The sequence below is a fragment of the Thermobia domestica genome, chromosome 3 (genome assembly GCF_964235325.1).
Source record: "Thermobia domestica chromosome 3, izTheDome1.hap1.1, whole genome shotgun sequence".
In the NCBI taxonomy this organism is placed as follows: domain Eukaryota; kingdom Metazoa; phylum Arthropoda; class Insecta; order Zygentoma; family Lepismatidae; genus Thermobia; species Thermobia domestica.
Window position 1 is genome coordinate 64,664,897 of NC_137456.1, and position 18,413 is coordinate 64,683,309.

Consider the following 18,413-nt stretch of genomic DNA (forward strand, 5'->3'; position numbering starts at 1 on the left):
ATTGGACTCGAACCAGGCTCACGCACACTGAATTGATTGATTTTGAGCTTAGCGTTTCGTTTATTATCGAGGCTATGTGACACGTGAACCTACAACGTGGACCTAGGATCCGAACCATATAAGTTCCCACCAGAAATCCAAACCAGGTCCCCTGTGTCAAAGGCGCGTGCTCTAACTATGTAACTACAAAGAAGTTCACGCGCATTGGAGGTGTCTCCTAGGTGCTTGGTACGTGAGAAATGCGCATATCATGCACATGTATGTAAACTTGCTTGTATCTTTGTCCAAACATCTACAACATTATGTCTGCTGTCTAGCATAAATTAAACACGTTCACACATTTACATGGTACGTCATGGTTATTTCTTCACACTATTTCCATTTTGTTTCCTTGCTTCCATTTATATTTAGTTTGCAGTGTTTTGCACTGTAAAGAAGGAAAAAAAAAAAAAAGGAACCCTTGGTAAGATTTGAGCACGGATCATCTGGTTACCAGTCACATATGTTACCACTACTCTGTGCCAAACTGTGGCAACTTTTCTCTGTTAGACAGCTATCTTGTGTTTTCTGTGTGTATAAACACTGCGAAGAAAGCAATAAATATTGTTGATGAGTTGTACCGACTGTAATATTGCAACTACGCTGTTTCTAGCATTCCTGAAAACATCATGCTGTAGCTCTTTCATCGTGCAGAAGAGATCAAAATCGCATGAGCAATTGCCTGGCGAATATCGTAGGTGTTCCATTACTTTATAATTTCATTTATGAAAAAAAAAAAAGAAAAAAATGTCTCTGTTAAATGGTAACGGATATTGTATTGACGTGACAGTGGAACAGCTTCAGCGGTGTGAATGGTAGCATTATCATTCTGTAACACCCTGTATGTCCATATTATGCTACTCGCGGTGACTGTGATTGTCGACACAGCCATGGGAGATGCTAGTTGAGTTTCTCCTGTCAGTTGCATCACAGTCGCACATCGGTTCTGAGGGACAATTTGCTTTAATGATCGATGGGGCTGGTCACACGGTTTTCTTTCGACCATTGTTCGTCTTCGCCGATGATTTTGTCGTGTTCCGTAGGCCATCATCTTTGATAGTCTCCCTTGCGAAACACCCAATACATTTTCCACTTTCATCAAGCTCACTACATGACTGAGCGCAAACAATTTGTTCTTTTTGGAAATGAGAGAGATCGTTTATTTTATACTGTCACCATCTCCTCAGTTCACTGCACATTGTCTGTCTACTGCTTCACACGTACTACAGAGTTTGCCCTAACACACCACCAACAGCCCGGCATTACGGTCACCGTCTGTCTGTTGCCATCTGAGATCTCGCACATCAAAAGTGTTTCCAACCCTAGTTGTTTCCATTAACTTGATTAATATTTGTACTTACCCAGTGTGATTTCTTTCCGCTGTCACTCATACCATGATTGATGGTATCAAAAGCGTTTCATAGGATATGGATATTCCAGAGATGACTATATTCGTTGCACAATGTCTGCCATACTGTGGTTCAGACCACCAGAATTTCCTATGTCAGTCTTGGCCAAACATCCCTCAGAGACTGGAAGTGTTCCACACAGATGTTCAGACTCAGGAGCCTTCTCTGGTGGTAGAGTTCAATAATTAGCTCGAAAAAGTGTTAACGACTGCCCTATAAGTTTATAGTAAACCCCATTGAGGATAGCAACCCTGAGTTCTTGGTGAGTACGAACCTGATTGAGATTAATAAGTGCAAGCCTCAGTTGAAGATAGTGAGCCTGAACCCGAGTGAGCCTTAAATGTAAAATGACTATCTGCTCTATGGTGATAATGATAAGGTGCCATCATAGTGTCAAAGCCTTTACAAGCATGTTCAACAGGTTTGATGTTCGGAGAACAAGTGAACACGCCAACGCGTAATATTGTGTTTGACCTGTTCTTATGCTAGATGAGCTTAGAGAGACCAGACACTAGTACCAGTCAGATGGGGCTAGGCATATATGCACCAAAGCAAGGTTTCACGTCATATTCCGAATGAAATCTCTATAGATTACACTCATCACATACTTGAGACACATGATATGTTTAATAGGTAATATCAATTTATCAACTCATAGGCTTAACTTGCTATGATGATCAAATAACTGAATTATAATTAATAAGCAGTCTTTTGTGTGTTTAATCATTTATTGACTTGAACATAACAGAATAATTAACCGTATCAAATATATAATTCTTTTCCATTCTTGTCATAAAATCCATATATTTTATGACATGGATCTTTTAACTAACCATTTTGATTACAAATTCAAGATAACAACCAGTAAACAAATTTCAAAGTCTTCTCTTAATCGCCGTACTTGGCATTAGTTTGTCAACCGTTATTTGCCATTTAGCTCCAATCTTGTAACATGCGATTGTACGCTACAACTAGCATAATTTCTTTCTATACGAGATCTGCGTTATCTCCATAACGATTTCTTACCGTTATTTTGAAACTGGACCTAGTAAGATTCCGAGAATAGTTCTCGAGCCCAATACGAGAAGTATACAAGCCTACTGTTTAGAAGTTCAAGCACAGTGAACTGTTCGCCATGTTAGACTACTAGTATACTATAAAACTCAGGTATGAAACACCCCTTCAAAAACGTTGTTGAACACCTTTTCCCACATGGACTAGCCCAGGCAAAATAATTTAGGTCTTAGAGAATCGTAGATGAAATGTACGTCATGTATGAAGGGGTATTGAACTATATTGTAGCATTATACCATCTGTGTTGCAACTATATATAGATCTCGAAAACCCCTGAACTATAAGCATAGATATACGAATGTACGACAGACAGTGATAATTTAAATTCTCTTACGAAGTGTCTTGACCATTTAAGAAAACAACAGATTTCGCAATAAAATAATAAAAAAAAAAGTTACAATATCGGATTTTTTCTTTTCTTTTTAAAAATGTGTTCTGTCTTAACTTTTCAGGGCAGGGTTGTATAATGATGCGCTGATTGTGACTAATATGGCTTTAGAGATTGCTCCTAAGTTTGTGGTTACCCACTTCACCATGGGGAACATCTACACATCAAAGGTAAGAGAGTTCATTTATCTTCAAATACAGTATACCATTATAATTGACTCTGGCGTAAATTCGCAAATGTTTCGCAAAAGAAGATCGAGCTAATTCCCATATGGGGTGACTGGCGCGAATGCGAGATTCCATTAAGTTACAGATACGTTGTGCGTTCAAACACGTAATACTTATCCGCATAAAATGTAACTTCTGTAAGTAAAATGGGGCTACTCCGTTCGCGAATCTGTATTTTGATGGAATTCAAGTTGACCAACACACACCAAGAAGCAAATAACTTAATAGGGAATCAACAAGATTTATATTATTATTATTATTATTATTATTATTATTATTATTATTATTATTATTATTATTATATTTATTTTAGTATTACTTAGGAATTGGTTTTACTTTTTTATGATATTCTTACAAGATAACCAAAATTGAAATTTTATCACATCTCTCAGATCATCGGTATTTAACTATGTATAGATATTTCTTTGTCCCTGAGTAGATTATCCTGTGATTTCTCCTTCCTCCATCTAGTCCACTGAAGCTTCCTATTTATTTATTTATTTATTTATTATGCTTCTGTAACCTGGTTTCCATGTCATTCTGCGTAAAATATTCCTAGCACCATGACTCGATGGATTCTTTCATATTGTTCTCCATGTAATCCTTTTCCCCCAATTCTTTGGAGTTCTCTCCTGGGTTATTGGACTATTCATCTACGTACGTCTCTTACCGAAAATGTCTGATGGTGACTTAGTTTTGGCTTCCATATTCTGCCCTAGTACCAACATTATCTCATCCGATACCTCCTCCTGCTGATGCATGGAGTAATCAGAAGAAGAAACCCTGGTAACTTACGATTTATTGCCAGCACTAAGCCAACCAGCTCCCATTCGTTTCACCTGTGATTGATCTAGTAGATGCACAAGCATGAGCAATATGATCGCAACTATTGTAGCGGAACAAACCCTGGATAATTCTCGGAATCCACTACGTAGTGATTGTGGTAAGCCTTGCACTTATGTCTTCTGCAAAAGTGTATAACCTGTTTAGCGAAGTCTTCTAGCTGATCTTCCAATTCACAATCACGATTTATGAGTTTTAAAAGTTCCTGTAATTCCAAGTCGTGAAATTAGCATTTCTGTATCGTGGTATGATTCGGATCATAGCTTCCAAATTCAGTGTGGCAGTGTTAATTGAATGGAAATGGTTTTAATGTTAGCACTCTTATAAGCAAACAAGGTAGACTCCTATCTACCCTTAATTAGCTTTTCATATAGACATCAAACCTCACCCATATCAAACATCACGTGTAGGGACCTAGTCCCAATCATTAAATACCTTCCTACAATCAAACCTCTATTCTTGTTCAAAAACTCTTCCTTTCAAAGAATATTTTCTCTCAACCGTAAGCAGAAAATCCTAATACTGTAAAAGTTGAAGTAAAGATTTTAGTTGGATAAAGTAGATCTAAAATTGTTAGATGTAATCCCATCTGTGGTTAAGGATACAGAGCTTTCCAAAGAGAAGTGGGTTGCTAGATTCCTTTTCAACAAGACCACAATGAAGAATATCACAAATTACATAAATCAAAACCTTACAGAACTAACCAACAGCATTCTATTATCTAATCTACTACAGCATACTACAATCTACAATCTATTTCAGACTAACTCTTTTAACTATTACACATTTCTAAACATGTGATACAGCATTACATTACTTTCCACCCACATTGTTAATCCAATCCTTACTTATCTAGGACGCCATTGACTAACAGGCTATGAGATTGAAAACTGCTCCATAAATCAAGGGTGCTGATACAGGGTGTTAGATTATTGGGGATATTATGACAAATAGTTAAATCGATGGTAAAAGCGGCTTTTCCGTACTGGTTCATTAAAGAGTAGTAAAAGCATAAGTAAAATATCGTGCAAAGTTTCTAGCGCAAATAGTATATGATTTTCCGATTTATTCATGACATTCGGTAACTTCTAGCGAAAGTCTCTCTTTAGTTCCAGTCCTGTAACATTTATAAACCAGAAAAACGAAGTGGCTTTCCTTACTATTTAAAACTCATCGAAGCGTGCTTGTTTCTGAAATTTAGTAATATGTATATAAAATTTATTTCTTGAAGTTGAAATATTTGATCAAGAAAGATTCAAAATTATTCATGTAGAATGGCTAGTGTGCGTTGTACTGGGTACGAATTCTGAAGACGGGAACTTGCCGTAGATACACACCTGATAGTGGCTGGGGTCTCACTTGAAGCCTTCGTGTTGTAGGAGATCCCGTCTTGTAACTTCGGTACTCAAAAGGGATGTTAGACCCAAATCAATCAATCAATCATATTCAAAAGAGACGTTAGACCCAATCAATCAATCAATCGTACTCAAAAGGGACGTTACACCCAATCAATCAATCACACTCAAAAGGGATGTTAGACCCAACCAATTAGTCATACTCAAAAGGGGCATTAGATCCAACCAATCAGTCTTACTCAAAAGGGGCGTTAGACCCCAATCAATCAATCAATCATACTCAAAAGGGACCTTAGGCCTCAATCAATCGTACTCAAAAGGGACGTTAGAAACCAATCAATCAGTTACAATTAGTGACAATAGTAGAGTATTGTAATACAGGTAGTAGTATTACAGTTGTTAAGATTGTAATAACAATTTCACCATCCGTAATAAAGTTAGGTGATTTATAAGGAACGAACGAAATGGATTTAGAATGACCGTTTAATAATGATAGAATAAGAAGCATATGATCACCTAAACTAGAAAGTCCTAATTGAAGGAGACGTTCATGGCTTAATAGCAAAAATTTTAAGAAAAACCGGGATCAAGAAAGGTTGTAGCGAAAACGCAATCTTCGAAGTTTGTTTGTTTCAAAGTATAAAAACTTCAGAACTCGTTGTTTTATTTTTTCGTAGAATTCCATTCATTTGTAAAAGGGAACCAAAAAAAAAAAAAAAAAAAAAAAAATCAAATTTCCTTTTGTAAGCACCAAGAGAATAATTGTCATAATGGAAATTGAGTTGACACTTTTTAAAGCACTGATAAATTATGGTCTACTTTTTCAAGTATGGAATAATTTAATCTGCTTTTCAAAGTACGAGATACTGAAGTTGCTTTTTACAGCATGAAATAGTGAAATCTGAAAGAAGTGTTAATTTTTTTTTTTCATACAAGTGTGGGACTTCACTAGTAGTCCCCTGATACAGAATTATTTTTTATAGAAATTAAAACGTCACAAACAAACAATTAATTTCCTTTTAAGAATCTGAACGTGCTTATTTTTGAAGAAAGGAACTGCGAATAAAACTTTCTGATCATTGGATGACAGAGTAACAAAATTTTTCTAATATTCTTGTATATTCTTGGCATATTCACCTATATTATTTTTAAAATTGGGATTTTCTAAGAAAAATTTAAACCTTAATTAAATTTTCCGTTCTTTTTAGCTTTCTTAACATTTTTCTGAACCCAAACTGTATTAACATTACTATTATATTCATGCACAGGAAAGCATTAGAATTAATATAATACGAGGGGGTGTCATAAAGTTTTAATTATCACCAGGAAGTTATTAAGATATGATGATGAAATTTTGTCAATGTTATGTTTGGTTCTTATGTTCATGATGTTAAGGAAATTTATCTCCTAATGATTGTTATTAAAGTGTGCCAAAAGTGACCAAAGTGCAAAATGAATAAGATTAAGGACACCACTCCTCCACCTCATGATGACGTCATCTATGTTGTCAAATGGCGACCGTGCAACGGATTCTTCATTTTGGGGAAACAAGAAAAAGTCATGAGAGCGAAGTCGGGAGAACAAAGCGGATGCTGCAATACCTGGAAGTCACACACGCCCTTGCTTTGTCGACAGCAACTTGAGATGAATGAGCTGGTGGTTCTGAAAAGGTATCAGCAAACGAGGAACCCAGTGCGCAAATACCTTAAACATATGGAGTCCGTCATAGATAATTTTCCACACACTACCATAACTGAGACCAGTCTCATTCATAATTGTTTGGACGTCTGTCTTGGAGAATTAAACACTCCACTTTCTTCACAATGACAGAATTGTCCGTTAGGGCTGATCTTCCAGGTCTTGGATCGTCTGTGAGGGACATATGACCAGTTTGGAATTTCCTTTTCCACTTTATAATGGTGTCATAAGATGGACAATCATCCCCATACACAGCCTTCATCTCGTCATGAATTTGTCTGGCATTATTACCATTCAAATGCAGGAACTTTATCACACTGCGAGCCTCAGTCTTGTCCATTTTGCACTTTGGTCACTTTTAACACACCCTGTAAACAAAGAATAACATTCATTAGGAGCTAATTTCCTTAACATCATGCACATACCCAAACATACCACTGACAAAATTTCATCATCATATCTTAATAACTTCCTGGTGATGATTAAAACTTGACTATACTCACTCGTAGAGTGTACCACCATTTTCGATCCAGTATCTATGGATCTTTCTCATTTTGCACATTAAAAACGAGAAAAGTATAAGTATGGGACAGTATAGAATAAAGAAAAGGAATATGCCATGTAAATTGTTGTTTTAACTTATAAACTATCATCGTGTATTATTATGATTTTCATTTTGAACCCGTCTCCATGTATTGAACAGAATTTTTGCCCAAGAGTGAAAAATAGTTTCTCATGTCTAATCTGTAGTGTTCTAAATTGTTCTTTGTTTTAATTTTTTTTAGGGAGATTTTGAGAAAGCTATCGCCTTTTATCAGTCTTCGCTGGTCCTGCAACCAACGTTTCAACCAGCGAGAGATCGACTTCGGTCCATCTTCTGCACTGTACTGTTTCAAGATGAGCCTCTAGATAGTCCTTGAACTGCTTCAGTCCACAACACAGTGAACGCAGGAGTCCTGTGATAATGTACCTGTTTTCTTCAGAATAATTTGTCTTTTTTAATTTATTTCAAATATTTTTAAGACTTCAATGCTTTGAAAAAAATAATTTCTGAGAACAAAATAGTAATAGTAATAATAATATAATACATAAAATAAAAGAAGCAAGAAGAAATAATTTCTTTTCTAAGACTCGTCGTGGTCTGAAAGAAAATGGCCAGGATGTGTCCCCAGAAAAAAAAAAAATACATAATTTAAAAACAAAAAGAATTGTAATTTATTTTTGTTAATAGAGTGGACCAGACAATAATAGTATCATAACAGTTCTAATGAGAACCGTAGTATTAGCATTTGTTTCCGTTCTAGTTATCTGCTATATTGTTGAATTTCCATGTATAATTCTATACTTCAGTCGTCCAAAGGTTTCACAAGAGATTCAGTAGGATGCTAATTATAGTGTAAAATTCATAAGGTGTTTGAGTGTTGGAGCTATTCAGAATATACGATCATCTAGAGCCTTTCTATGTCAAGTGTATCCCTGTTAGCACTACTGTCGATGTGTGTTCTATATCTCCCCCCAAAGAAAAGGGACAAATTGCTGTGACTGAAATCCTTCAATAGTTGGATGCGAACAGGGTTCTTTCCCAAAAGCAAAGGGAAGGTTTCCTCCTTTAGAGGGCAGTGGGGGTGAGACCGAAGTATGTTTCACATATTTTCCGAGGGCACACTTGAAATAGAAAAATCTCTAACATTCAGTGATTATGTTTCTATTGTACTGTATCTTAACTGGGCTCTTGTGCAAACTTTGAACGATTGAATTATGACTAAGAATAAACTTTTTTTTTAAAAGATCATGGTAAACAAGAAAGATTATTACTTTATAATAGTAAGAAGATATTTTTGTTTTCTACAGTATTTTGTTTTAAAATCGAAAGCAAGTCTATGGATTTTTAATTTAAAACAATATAACTGAAAGTAATTAAACTTCTTTTGTTTTTTTAAGACGTTTTACGCAAAGAAAAGACCATTTTTGTGAAACTTGAAAGAATATTGTTTATTTTTTTAATTTTCTATAGTACCTTTTTTTTTATACTAAATAGATATTAACAGGAAGAACAAACTGAATTATTTTTAGCAATAATAAAAGATGAATATCAAACTTTAAACTTTGTATACGTAAATACAAAAAAGACAACTTTTTAGTTTTTGTTATGTGACTTTTTTTTAAAACGAATATTTATTTCTTTTGACACCGGTCATTTTTATATCTAAAATATACATTTCCTTCAAATGAGTTTTCAGTAAATAAACGCAGGTGTGCAGTTAATAAATAATATGAAAGGAAAATTTTAAGTTTATATTTAACGAAGAAAAAGACTTTTTTTATTTTAGGTAAAAAAGAAATTTTAATATAAGGAGAAAACATATGTCATTTTCAAAGGCGTTAAAGGAAGTTTAAAGTTGATCCTTTCTTTTGACAGTACAGGCCTATCATATGTGATTTAATTATATACAAGTTTGCATTTTATACTTATATTAAAAACAAGTGAAATATATGCTCAAATATGTAGTCTTTGACATTTGTGCGATTATTCTGCTCAGTTTGTTTATTTGTTATAATATTTTTGAACTGCTATTTACATATCTTCATTCAAAAAAAGAATTTTGAACATTCCATTTTTTTTTCATTGTGTGATGATGATGTGTTTTGAAGTGAAGTTTTCTGGTTTTTTAACTAATGAATAATAATTATTATTATTGAAGTTTATAAGTCTGAACAATAGCATTAAATTTTGCATTAATTAAAGTTCTAAGGGTTTTACTAGTACGGTTTGGAGTTGTGTTTCATTTTTGTGTGCAAGTTGATGACAAAGAAATTTTTGCTATAGCTTTCCTTGTGAACGTTTATTTGCATTTCTACAAATGTAAGAAGCTCTAAAACTTTGGTGTTGGCAGGCTTCTTTTCTCTAAAAGGGATTGAATGGCAACAACACAACTAGATTACAAATGGAATAAGATTAATGAAGATCTCCGTTGACTATTCATTACTGGAACGTTACTTAGTTTGTAAAAAAAAAAAAAAAAAAAATTAGTATTTGAAAACTGTTGATATATCGCCAAGAAATTTTAAATAAATAACATTCCTAAGGAGGTTAATATTCAGTTGAACGATTGTGCCTGCAAAATACTCTCTTGTCGGCGAAGATAAAAAATCATTCTCCCTCACCCACTTTTACATTGTTATATCAAAATATAATTCCAAGATTTGTTGTAGGAATATGATTAAATAATAAAATAACTGATGGTTGAGTATTCTGAATATTAATTTATAAGAAAGAGCAAAATAGTCACTAACAATTCTGTGTTAATGGAAGAAAGTATTGAAAATTAAAATACAAATAGAAGTAAGTGTGAAATTAGGAAGTTAATCACATATGCCCAGAATATTACTAATAAGAGAATGAATTAAAATTTGGAATAAATGCGAACCATTTACATCCAAAAATGGACAATTAGTTTTTTTTTTCCTATTTTTTACTATCATGATACTGAACATTTCGTAAATTTTAGTTTTCATATGAATACGAAAGATGATTATTTAAAAAGAATGTACAATAGTGTTTCTTTTTTTAATTGCATGTGTTTTAGTTTTTGTCATATTTCAGTTCCATATACACGATCTTTCTTCATGTTTTATTTCTCTGTCAACTGTTGAAATATTGGTATATACAGGGTAGACATAAAGTCCCTGTCTGATCACAAACATTAATAACAAGAAAACTAAGAATGATAGAAATATGCAGTTTGAGGCAAATAATAGGAAAACTCAAAAAGTTTTTACACGATTTAGAGAATTTCCACATTTGTTCCATTAGTTGCCCTCAAGATATCCATGGGGTATTCAATTTCCATCCATGTGTTACTAAACACTTCAGGAGTCACTGTGTGTATTGCGACCCTTATCCTGTTTTTAAGTGTTGCAATATCACGGATAGGTGTTGCGTAAATCCTGTCTTTAACATAACCCCACAGGAAGAATTGAAGCGGGGTTATGTTTGGGTTAAAGCAATACGAACAACTTCCACACGTTCCGCAATAACACTCGGTCTACTGCGTCTATCACGATCTAAAACATTTTCTGTTGCAATAAACTTGCTATACCATTCCTTTATTCACTTAACATGTGGTGGCCACTGTCCATACTCTCTCGTGAATGTTCGTTGAACTGTGACGGAAGATTTTGTTTCATGATACCATAACACGCGCTGCAGTCAGCTGCAGTAGATGGCAGAATCTTGAAGTGTCATACAAGCGATGTTTTCAGACTGTATGCTACTATCATTCTTTGTTTTCTTATTATTAATGTTTGTTTTCAGGGAGAGACTTTATGTTCACCCTGTATTTTATCTTAAATTTCGTATTCATAATTTGAAGGTTTTCAAAATTGCTTTTATACATGGTACTATTTAGTGAAAAGAAATTGCTCAATTTCATGTTATTTTATTTCTGACAGGTATATTAGATCATTATAACTGTGTCGAATACTGTTATCTTTTTCTGAAATAGTATCTTATCGTAATGTGTCAAAATCAGATCAACGACATAACTTTTGTTACTGAACTTTCGAAGTTTGATATTACTTTATGAATATTGCTCAATTATTGTTATTATTGAAGTTACATCAATATTGCTTCCAAAGTAATATGTGGTATAAGCTATACAAAGACAAGAGAGTTTTGACCTTGTTTTTTTTTTTTTTTATTTTTTTGTTTGTTTCCTACACTTAACGTGAGAAAATCTTGATTATTTTATAAACATAGATTTGCATTTATAATTGATATAAAAGTATTGTATTTATAATTTATATAGGAGTGACAGGCACCAGTCGAAAGCTAAATAATACAAGTACTCTGTGTAAATTCTTTTGTACGTAAATACTGCTTTATAATAAGAATGTGTAGTTTTATCATGCACAGACCAGTGACTGTTTTGTTCTTACGTTTTACAAAAAAAATATTAAGTGATTATTATACTACATTTATTTATTTATTTTTAAAGTACACAAAAGACATTATAATGGCATTAGGAGTGTATAAACTTGACCTATCTTGCATTTCAGTCGTGTAGAAAGTTATTTGCTTAGCACTATCATATATATCACCATGCATCATCCCTACTCAAATTAGCATTAAGAGAAAACAATACTTATTTAATTTTGGTAAATGTGTACTGTACATGATCGTACATTTTTCTTACCTAGTTTTGTTCTATGTGATACATTTTCAGTAAAAGTTAATTCTACGTTTTTAAAAAAGGAAATCATTACTGCTTGGGAAGTCGTCTTGTAAATATGGCTGGAATTTGTGATTTTCTTAAATTTTGCTGGCTGCTTCGGATAACTTTCAGCAAGTGAGAGCTGTCAAATCGCAATTCTGATATTTGTTTATAAGATTTACGACTAAATTTCTTTTCTGAAAGGTGTGAGTAATTAACATTAATTAAAACTAACAAAACTTTGAAGTTTTGCAGGCACAAATTCTCACTACGCTTTTGGTCGTGGTTGAAAACTCAACAATAGAAACCTCACGACAACCATATTATAAGAAATTTTAAAAAATCACAACACACCATCGTACTAAGCTTTCAATATGGATATTGTAATGTAAGTTACATTATACATATATATGCGCGCTACGTAATAATAAACCTTCCCTGTACCTGTATTTGGGATTTCTAGCAAAAAAATAAAAAAAATTCTAATAGTTGAAATAGTGCAGGACTGTGCCAGAAATTAAATCACAAGAAAAAAAGTAGGTTAGCACACCGGCACTACGCCGGAGGCCTGGATTCGCTCTCGACCCAGTCTCAATTTTTTTTTTCACTCTGAATGTTTCGTTGAATTCAAAACTATAAAATATATAAATAAGGAAAAATCAGTTAATTCCTTCCATTTTCTCATATAATTCTTAAGAAATCGTTGTAGCTCTCACGTAAACTAAAGTTTCTTTGTGCTACAACGCACGAAGAGACTCGCACGAAAGAAGTTATGTGTAACACTTAAGTCAAATATAGTTAAGAAGAAAAAATAACTTGAATTTCCAAATTACAAGTATACAGACGAAATAAATAAATAAATAAATAAATAAAAGTGCAAGAAACATATATACGTAAAAATCCTTTCATTCCCAGGGATGATTATATTGAAATTCCAGATTGTGCATCATTCCTGTCCAGAACGCCATTTGCTTCGTTTAAGTATTTCCAACATTGTTTCAGGAGTGGATAATAAATACATTGTATAGAAGATTGTTCTTTTCACAACAAAGGAAGGAAGCTTTTTAAATTCTCGAACTGTTGTTAAATAGGATACACTTACTGTCCATACACTTTACTGTATCACGATTTCTTTATCTTTATGAAATCACTGTAGTTAGTAAGTACTATAATATGATAAATCAAATATCTTCAAGAAACATAATTGTGCGTGGAAGCCTGGCATTTTTTCGTGAAAACTATGCTGAACAATGATCCAAAAGATATTGTGCTTCCCCTCTGTAAATTTAATATTGTTTTCTTCCCCAAAAGTTTGCTCCTGGCGTTGAGCCTGTGGGGAAATGGTACCTTACGTGATGATGTAAAGACTCAGTAATTTATGTGTAATATTGGCTTAAACACCCTTTAATGTTTTTCTGTGGTGGGCTAATCGGAGTTCTTTTTACAGATAACTATCAAATTCACAGACCTCAGACGTGGTAACGAAAAGACAATACACTCACCTCTATGTTTAAGTATTGTTTTCTCTTAAATATGAGAAGCATGTGGAAATAAATGAGAAGCATTGGCGGCTCTTGAGAAGTCGTATCGGTAAAAATTACCGTTTTATCGCAACAAACTAACAAAAGGAAACGTGCCTAATGTCCTAATTCTTGTACAGTAAACGACAAAAGTTCTTTCCATTTGATGAAAAGAATTTCGTAAATAACTTCAGAATGCAAGGGCAATTTGAGTACAGTTTTCAGTAAATTAAAAAGAATGTAATTTTCTGTACGTTACACCCATACCACTGTTATTCTCAAAATAAAATTTTACCAAACGTAAAGAACTTCTATCACTGACTGTACAAGAATTGGTACATCAGATAATATTTTCTTTCCTGTAGCCTGTAGTGACAAAACGGGTAACTTTTACTGATATGACTTCCTCACGAGCCGCTGCTGCTGAAAAAAAAAAATATATATATATATGCACTTTCGTATGATGCACAAATGCATTTCACGTAAATGGTAATTTTTTTATCTTCTGAAAAACACTTAATTTTGATTCTGACTATTTGCATGTGAACTATATTTGTTTTATTTCATTGTTGATTATCATAACAGTTTTGTTGATTGCACTCTGTACATTCCAATGGTGTATCTCGAAATCATTTTTTTTTTTAACAGAGGAAAAAGGCTTGTACTGTTTCTTAAATATTTATTTACACCTGAATTAATTTTATTTTAATATTGGTAATTTTGTATTGTTTAAATTATTATGAATCAAGAATTTTCTTTTTTTTTTAAGTTGAAGCGCACATGGAAGTTCAACAAAATCTCTCTCTCTCATCACTCACTCCTTGTACACAAGTAACTTGTATTATTATGATTATATTACCTTTCTGTTAATTAGTTGAAGGAGAGAAAAATCAAAGTGCAGTTTTAGAGAAAGATAGTTTATTTTCGGAGAAGACTGAAAAAAAAAGTTTTTCGCTGTCATTTTTTAATATGCATTGTAGTGTTATAATCAGAGACAAAAAATATTTTTTAAAGCAAAGAAAAAAGTGGTGTAGAGTGATGTCACTTGTCCTCCCGCTTTGTGCACAAGTACTATTTCATATCTGTGATCAAAAACTTTTTTATCCTTCTGATAGCACAATTTTTCCTGCACTGTGAAAAATGTATATCGTAGTTAAATCAATATGTGTTGCTTAATAAGCTATCTGCTTATTTTCATTAACAATGTGAAACAAATGACTGTCTGTTTCGACACTTATTCTGTCTTTACTTTGTACCTAACGAGTAAACCTTTCGATGTCGAAATCAACTTTCTTGATCAAACTTGGCAGTGAAGTAAGGAATGTCAAGAAACGAACGTAAGCGAAATTTAAAGTGCTTTAGTTCATAACGACGGGCAGAGTGACCAAAAACCTCATTGATCAGAAAAAGCCAGAATAATGTGTTTCAAGACTGAAAAATTTCAGTATATTTGTAAAACGGGTAAAGGGAGGGGAAGTAAGAACATATGAATAGACACCGGGAGGAAGTAGACATCTGTTAAAGAGAATAGGCTTGTCATGGCCGCCATCTTGAAGTCGGCCATTTTGTATCTTGCTCGATTGTTGTTGGCTTGCAAGTTTCTTAACAGCTGTATCTCTTTGAACTAATTTCGAAACCAGCGAACTCATAGCAGTGTGTCATTTCATTGTGTCTTACAAATATAAACGTATGGCAGCAAAGTTTTCACTCTAGCTTAGTTGATATATAAAACAATCGAGCAAGATACAAGATGGCGGTCATGACAAGTCTACCTTCTAACAGATCTACTTCCTCTTAGTGTATATTCATATGTTCTTCTTTTCCATCCCTTTACACGTTTTACCAATATACAGAATTTTTCAGTCTTGAAACACATTGTTCTGGCTTATTTTGATCAATCAGATTTTTGGCTACTCTGTCCGTCAGTTATGGACGGAAGCACTTTAAATTTAACTTGCGCTCATGTCTTGATATTCCCCACTTCACTACCAAGTTTGGTCAACAAAGTCGATTTCAACATCGAAAGGTTTACTGTTAAGAAGTTACGTATATGTCAATTAAGAGCTCAGGATCGGAACTTCTGACCCTATTACATTCACTATTTAGGCATTGTTTGAAAATTACAAAACGTTGTAATGGAATGAAAATAAAACATTGCCACCTTAGTTTCGTTAAAAATCTTACACTGACCAATTATTTTAACCGATATTTCCTCCTTCTTGCAGATATCGTCGTTTCTTTCTTAGTTACTATCTTCTTAAAATTAAGTATCTAAAAATTTTCTTTTATCACGAATTTGTAAGAAAGCTCTTAAAATATTTGATAACCGTCGCTGGCAGTCCATACTTGTATAATTGTGTTGCCTCTATACTGACATCCCCATTAATAATAATATAACTAAAATAATTGTGACTTTACGTTTCACATTCAGACTTAAGATGATGAAATATCGTTTCTATATTAAGCCGAATAGGATTTAAAGCAGCTAAGTTATTTTCATTTCATAATATTAGAAGTTGCGTAAGAAATTAAATCAGTAACAGATAGTATTGACTTTTTTCTTTTGTGTGTGTGCGATATATATATATATATAGCGCGTTGGACCTGTTAAACAAGTTAAAATATTTAATAAACACGATTGTTATTACCAAAAATGACGTTCTTCGTTCTTGGTTGTTCGGCATCTAAACATGAGACGACATCATTGGTTTGAAGACTTATTTTTGACAATAGAGAACATTTCGATAACATAAGCTATTTCACTAACCAGGGAGAGTAGGGAGAATCACATTGAACGGAATGAAACGTTCTAGGTGTCATCCGATATAACCGTTTATGGCCTACTCAGAATTGCTTTGGTTCATGTATCCATTAGTTTCCATTTCAATGTCATATCAGATCTTCTGATTTGCCTTACTTTCCAAATTTCTTCCAAACTGTTTTTAAAGCGACTGTCAGCTACTGGGCAATACCAGTTTGTCGCGAGGAATCCGCCAAAGCAAACTGAAATCAGTTTGAAATAAATTGGAATTTAGCTCTTCGTAAATTCTGTTATTTGTGGCAATATACAAGGTATTACAAAAATGTCACAATATTTTTACGAGCAGATTCCTCTCTTCAAAATAAAAAAAGCGTTCATATGGACCTGTGCTCAAAAATGGATACTTTCGGAGTTATAGGGTGCCGAAAACGTGAAACAAATGAAATTTAAAAAGTTCATAGCTCCACTATTATGGGACTATCGTAGTCGGGTTGAGACATCAGTGAGGAGCTGGTATGTGAACTATCCAAATATCTATGTTGAAGAATGCTCCAGTACTTGCATATCAACTTTTAGAAAGATAAGCGGAGAGTGATCAAGTACTCCCAATTATCTAAAAATGATTGTGTAAGTACCGGTGATTTTGAAAGATGGATATTTGGAAAGTACACATACTAGTTCTTCAGTGATGTCTTAACCCGACTACGATCGGTTCTATAGTTGTGGAACTATGGACCTTTTAAAGTTCATTTTTTTCACGTTTTGGGCACCCTGTAACTACGAAACTATTCATTTCCGACCACAGATCCATATGAACTTTTTTTCGTACTTTTGATGTAAGGAATCTATTCTTAAAATACTGCGACAGATTTTTGCAACACCCTGTATTAGTAACATAAGTTAATCAATTCTGATTCTCGTGGGACGTAAAACTGAAAATCAATTTTGATTCTAAATGATGTGCTCCAAGTATGTCTTTAAAAAAAAATGCCTTTTTTTAAAGTTGCTTCTGAATTGTTTGCCAGTATTCTTACAATTCATGCAATTTCTCTCTGTCGAAAGAAGATTCTAAGGTTTTCTGCCTTCTTATAAGTAATCTTTATACAGACCATTAGTAAGTACGAATTCAAAACTCGCCGCAACACATGTTGATTGACAGTACGATATTTTCTTTGATGCACAGTGTGTATATTTTGTGATGTCTGGTCATATTCTAAATCACTATTCTGCCATTACTAGTTGTTCAAGGAAAAAAAAAAAAAAGCTGAGTTTTAATTTGAAATGAACTTTCTTCGAGGAAAAAAAATGTGCCAGCTTATTGAAAAATAAAAAAAAAAAAAAAAAAATGAATTGATGTTTGAGACAAAACGAGGATAAAATCTAGCACACACATGTCTGCCGTGAGTGCCCTAGTTTATTTTTATTTTTAAATTATTTCGTCAAGTTCTGCTAATTTTTGTGGATTGTAAAAAATATACATATATAAACAATGTAAAAATAATAAAAAATATTTCAAAAATAAATTATTTTGAAAATTATTGGTTGTGTTTTATTTATTAGTAAGAATATACTTTGTATTTGCCACGTTTACGATTTGCAAACTTTTAAATAATATAAATATTGTTTATAAAATCTCTAACTTGTCAGGTGAATTGAAAGAAAGGAACGGAATAAAGATAACTATATGAAAGAATTTACTGCATTCCAGCTTCAAAATTTTGTCTTAAACGTTGAAGTTTCATCTTTTAGGACAGCAATTTTACATATATTGTACTTTTCAGTTAAAGCTGACAAGAATAATCAACAGAACGATATACATGGTGACCCAAAAGTAGGTATACAGTCCGTACTGATCAACTCATTGCTTTTTATATCATTTCTTATTG

The 18,413-nt window shown here is 33.3% G+C and overlaps 1 protein-coding gene across 1 annotated transcript in view; it reads left to right on the plus strand.

The window, feature by feature from the left end:
* LOC145680457 (tetratricopeptide repeat protein 17) overlaps nt 1-18,065 on the plus strand; it is a 176,172-nt gene extending 158,107 nt beyond the window's left edge. Inside the window, exons 18-19 of the mRNA XM_081751008.1 lie at nt 2,975-3,080; nt 7,819-18,065. Coding sequence (XP_081607134.1) covers nt 2,975-3,080; nt 7,819-7,953 — 241 coding nt within the window. The 3' untranslated portion in view covers nt 7,954-18,065. The remainder of the gene's footprint in view (nt 1-2,974; nt 3,081-7,818) is intronic.
* The last annotated feature ends 348 nt before the right edge of the window (nt 18,066-18,413 follow it).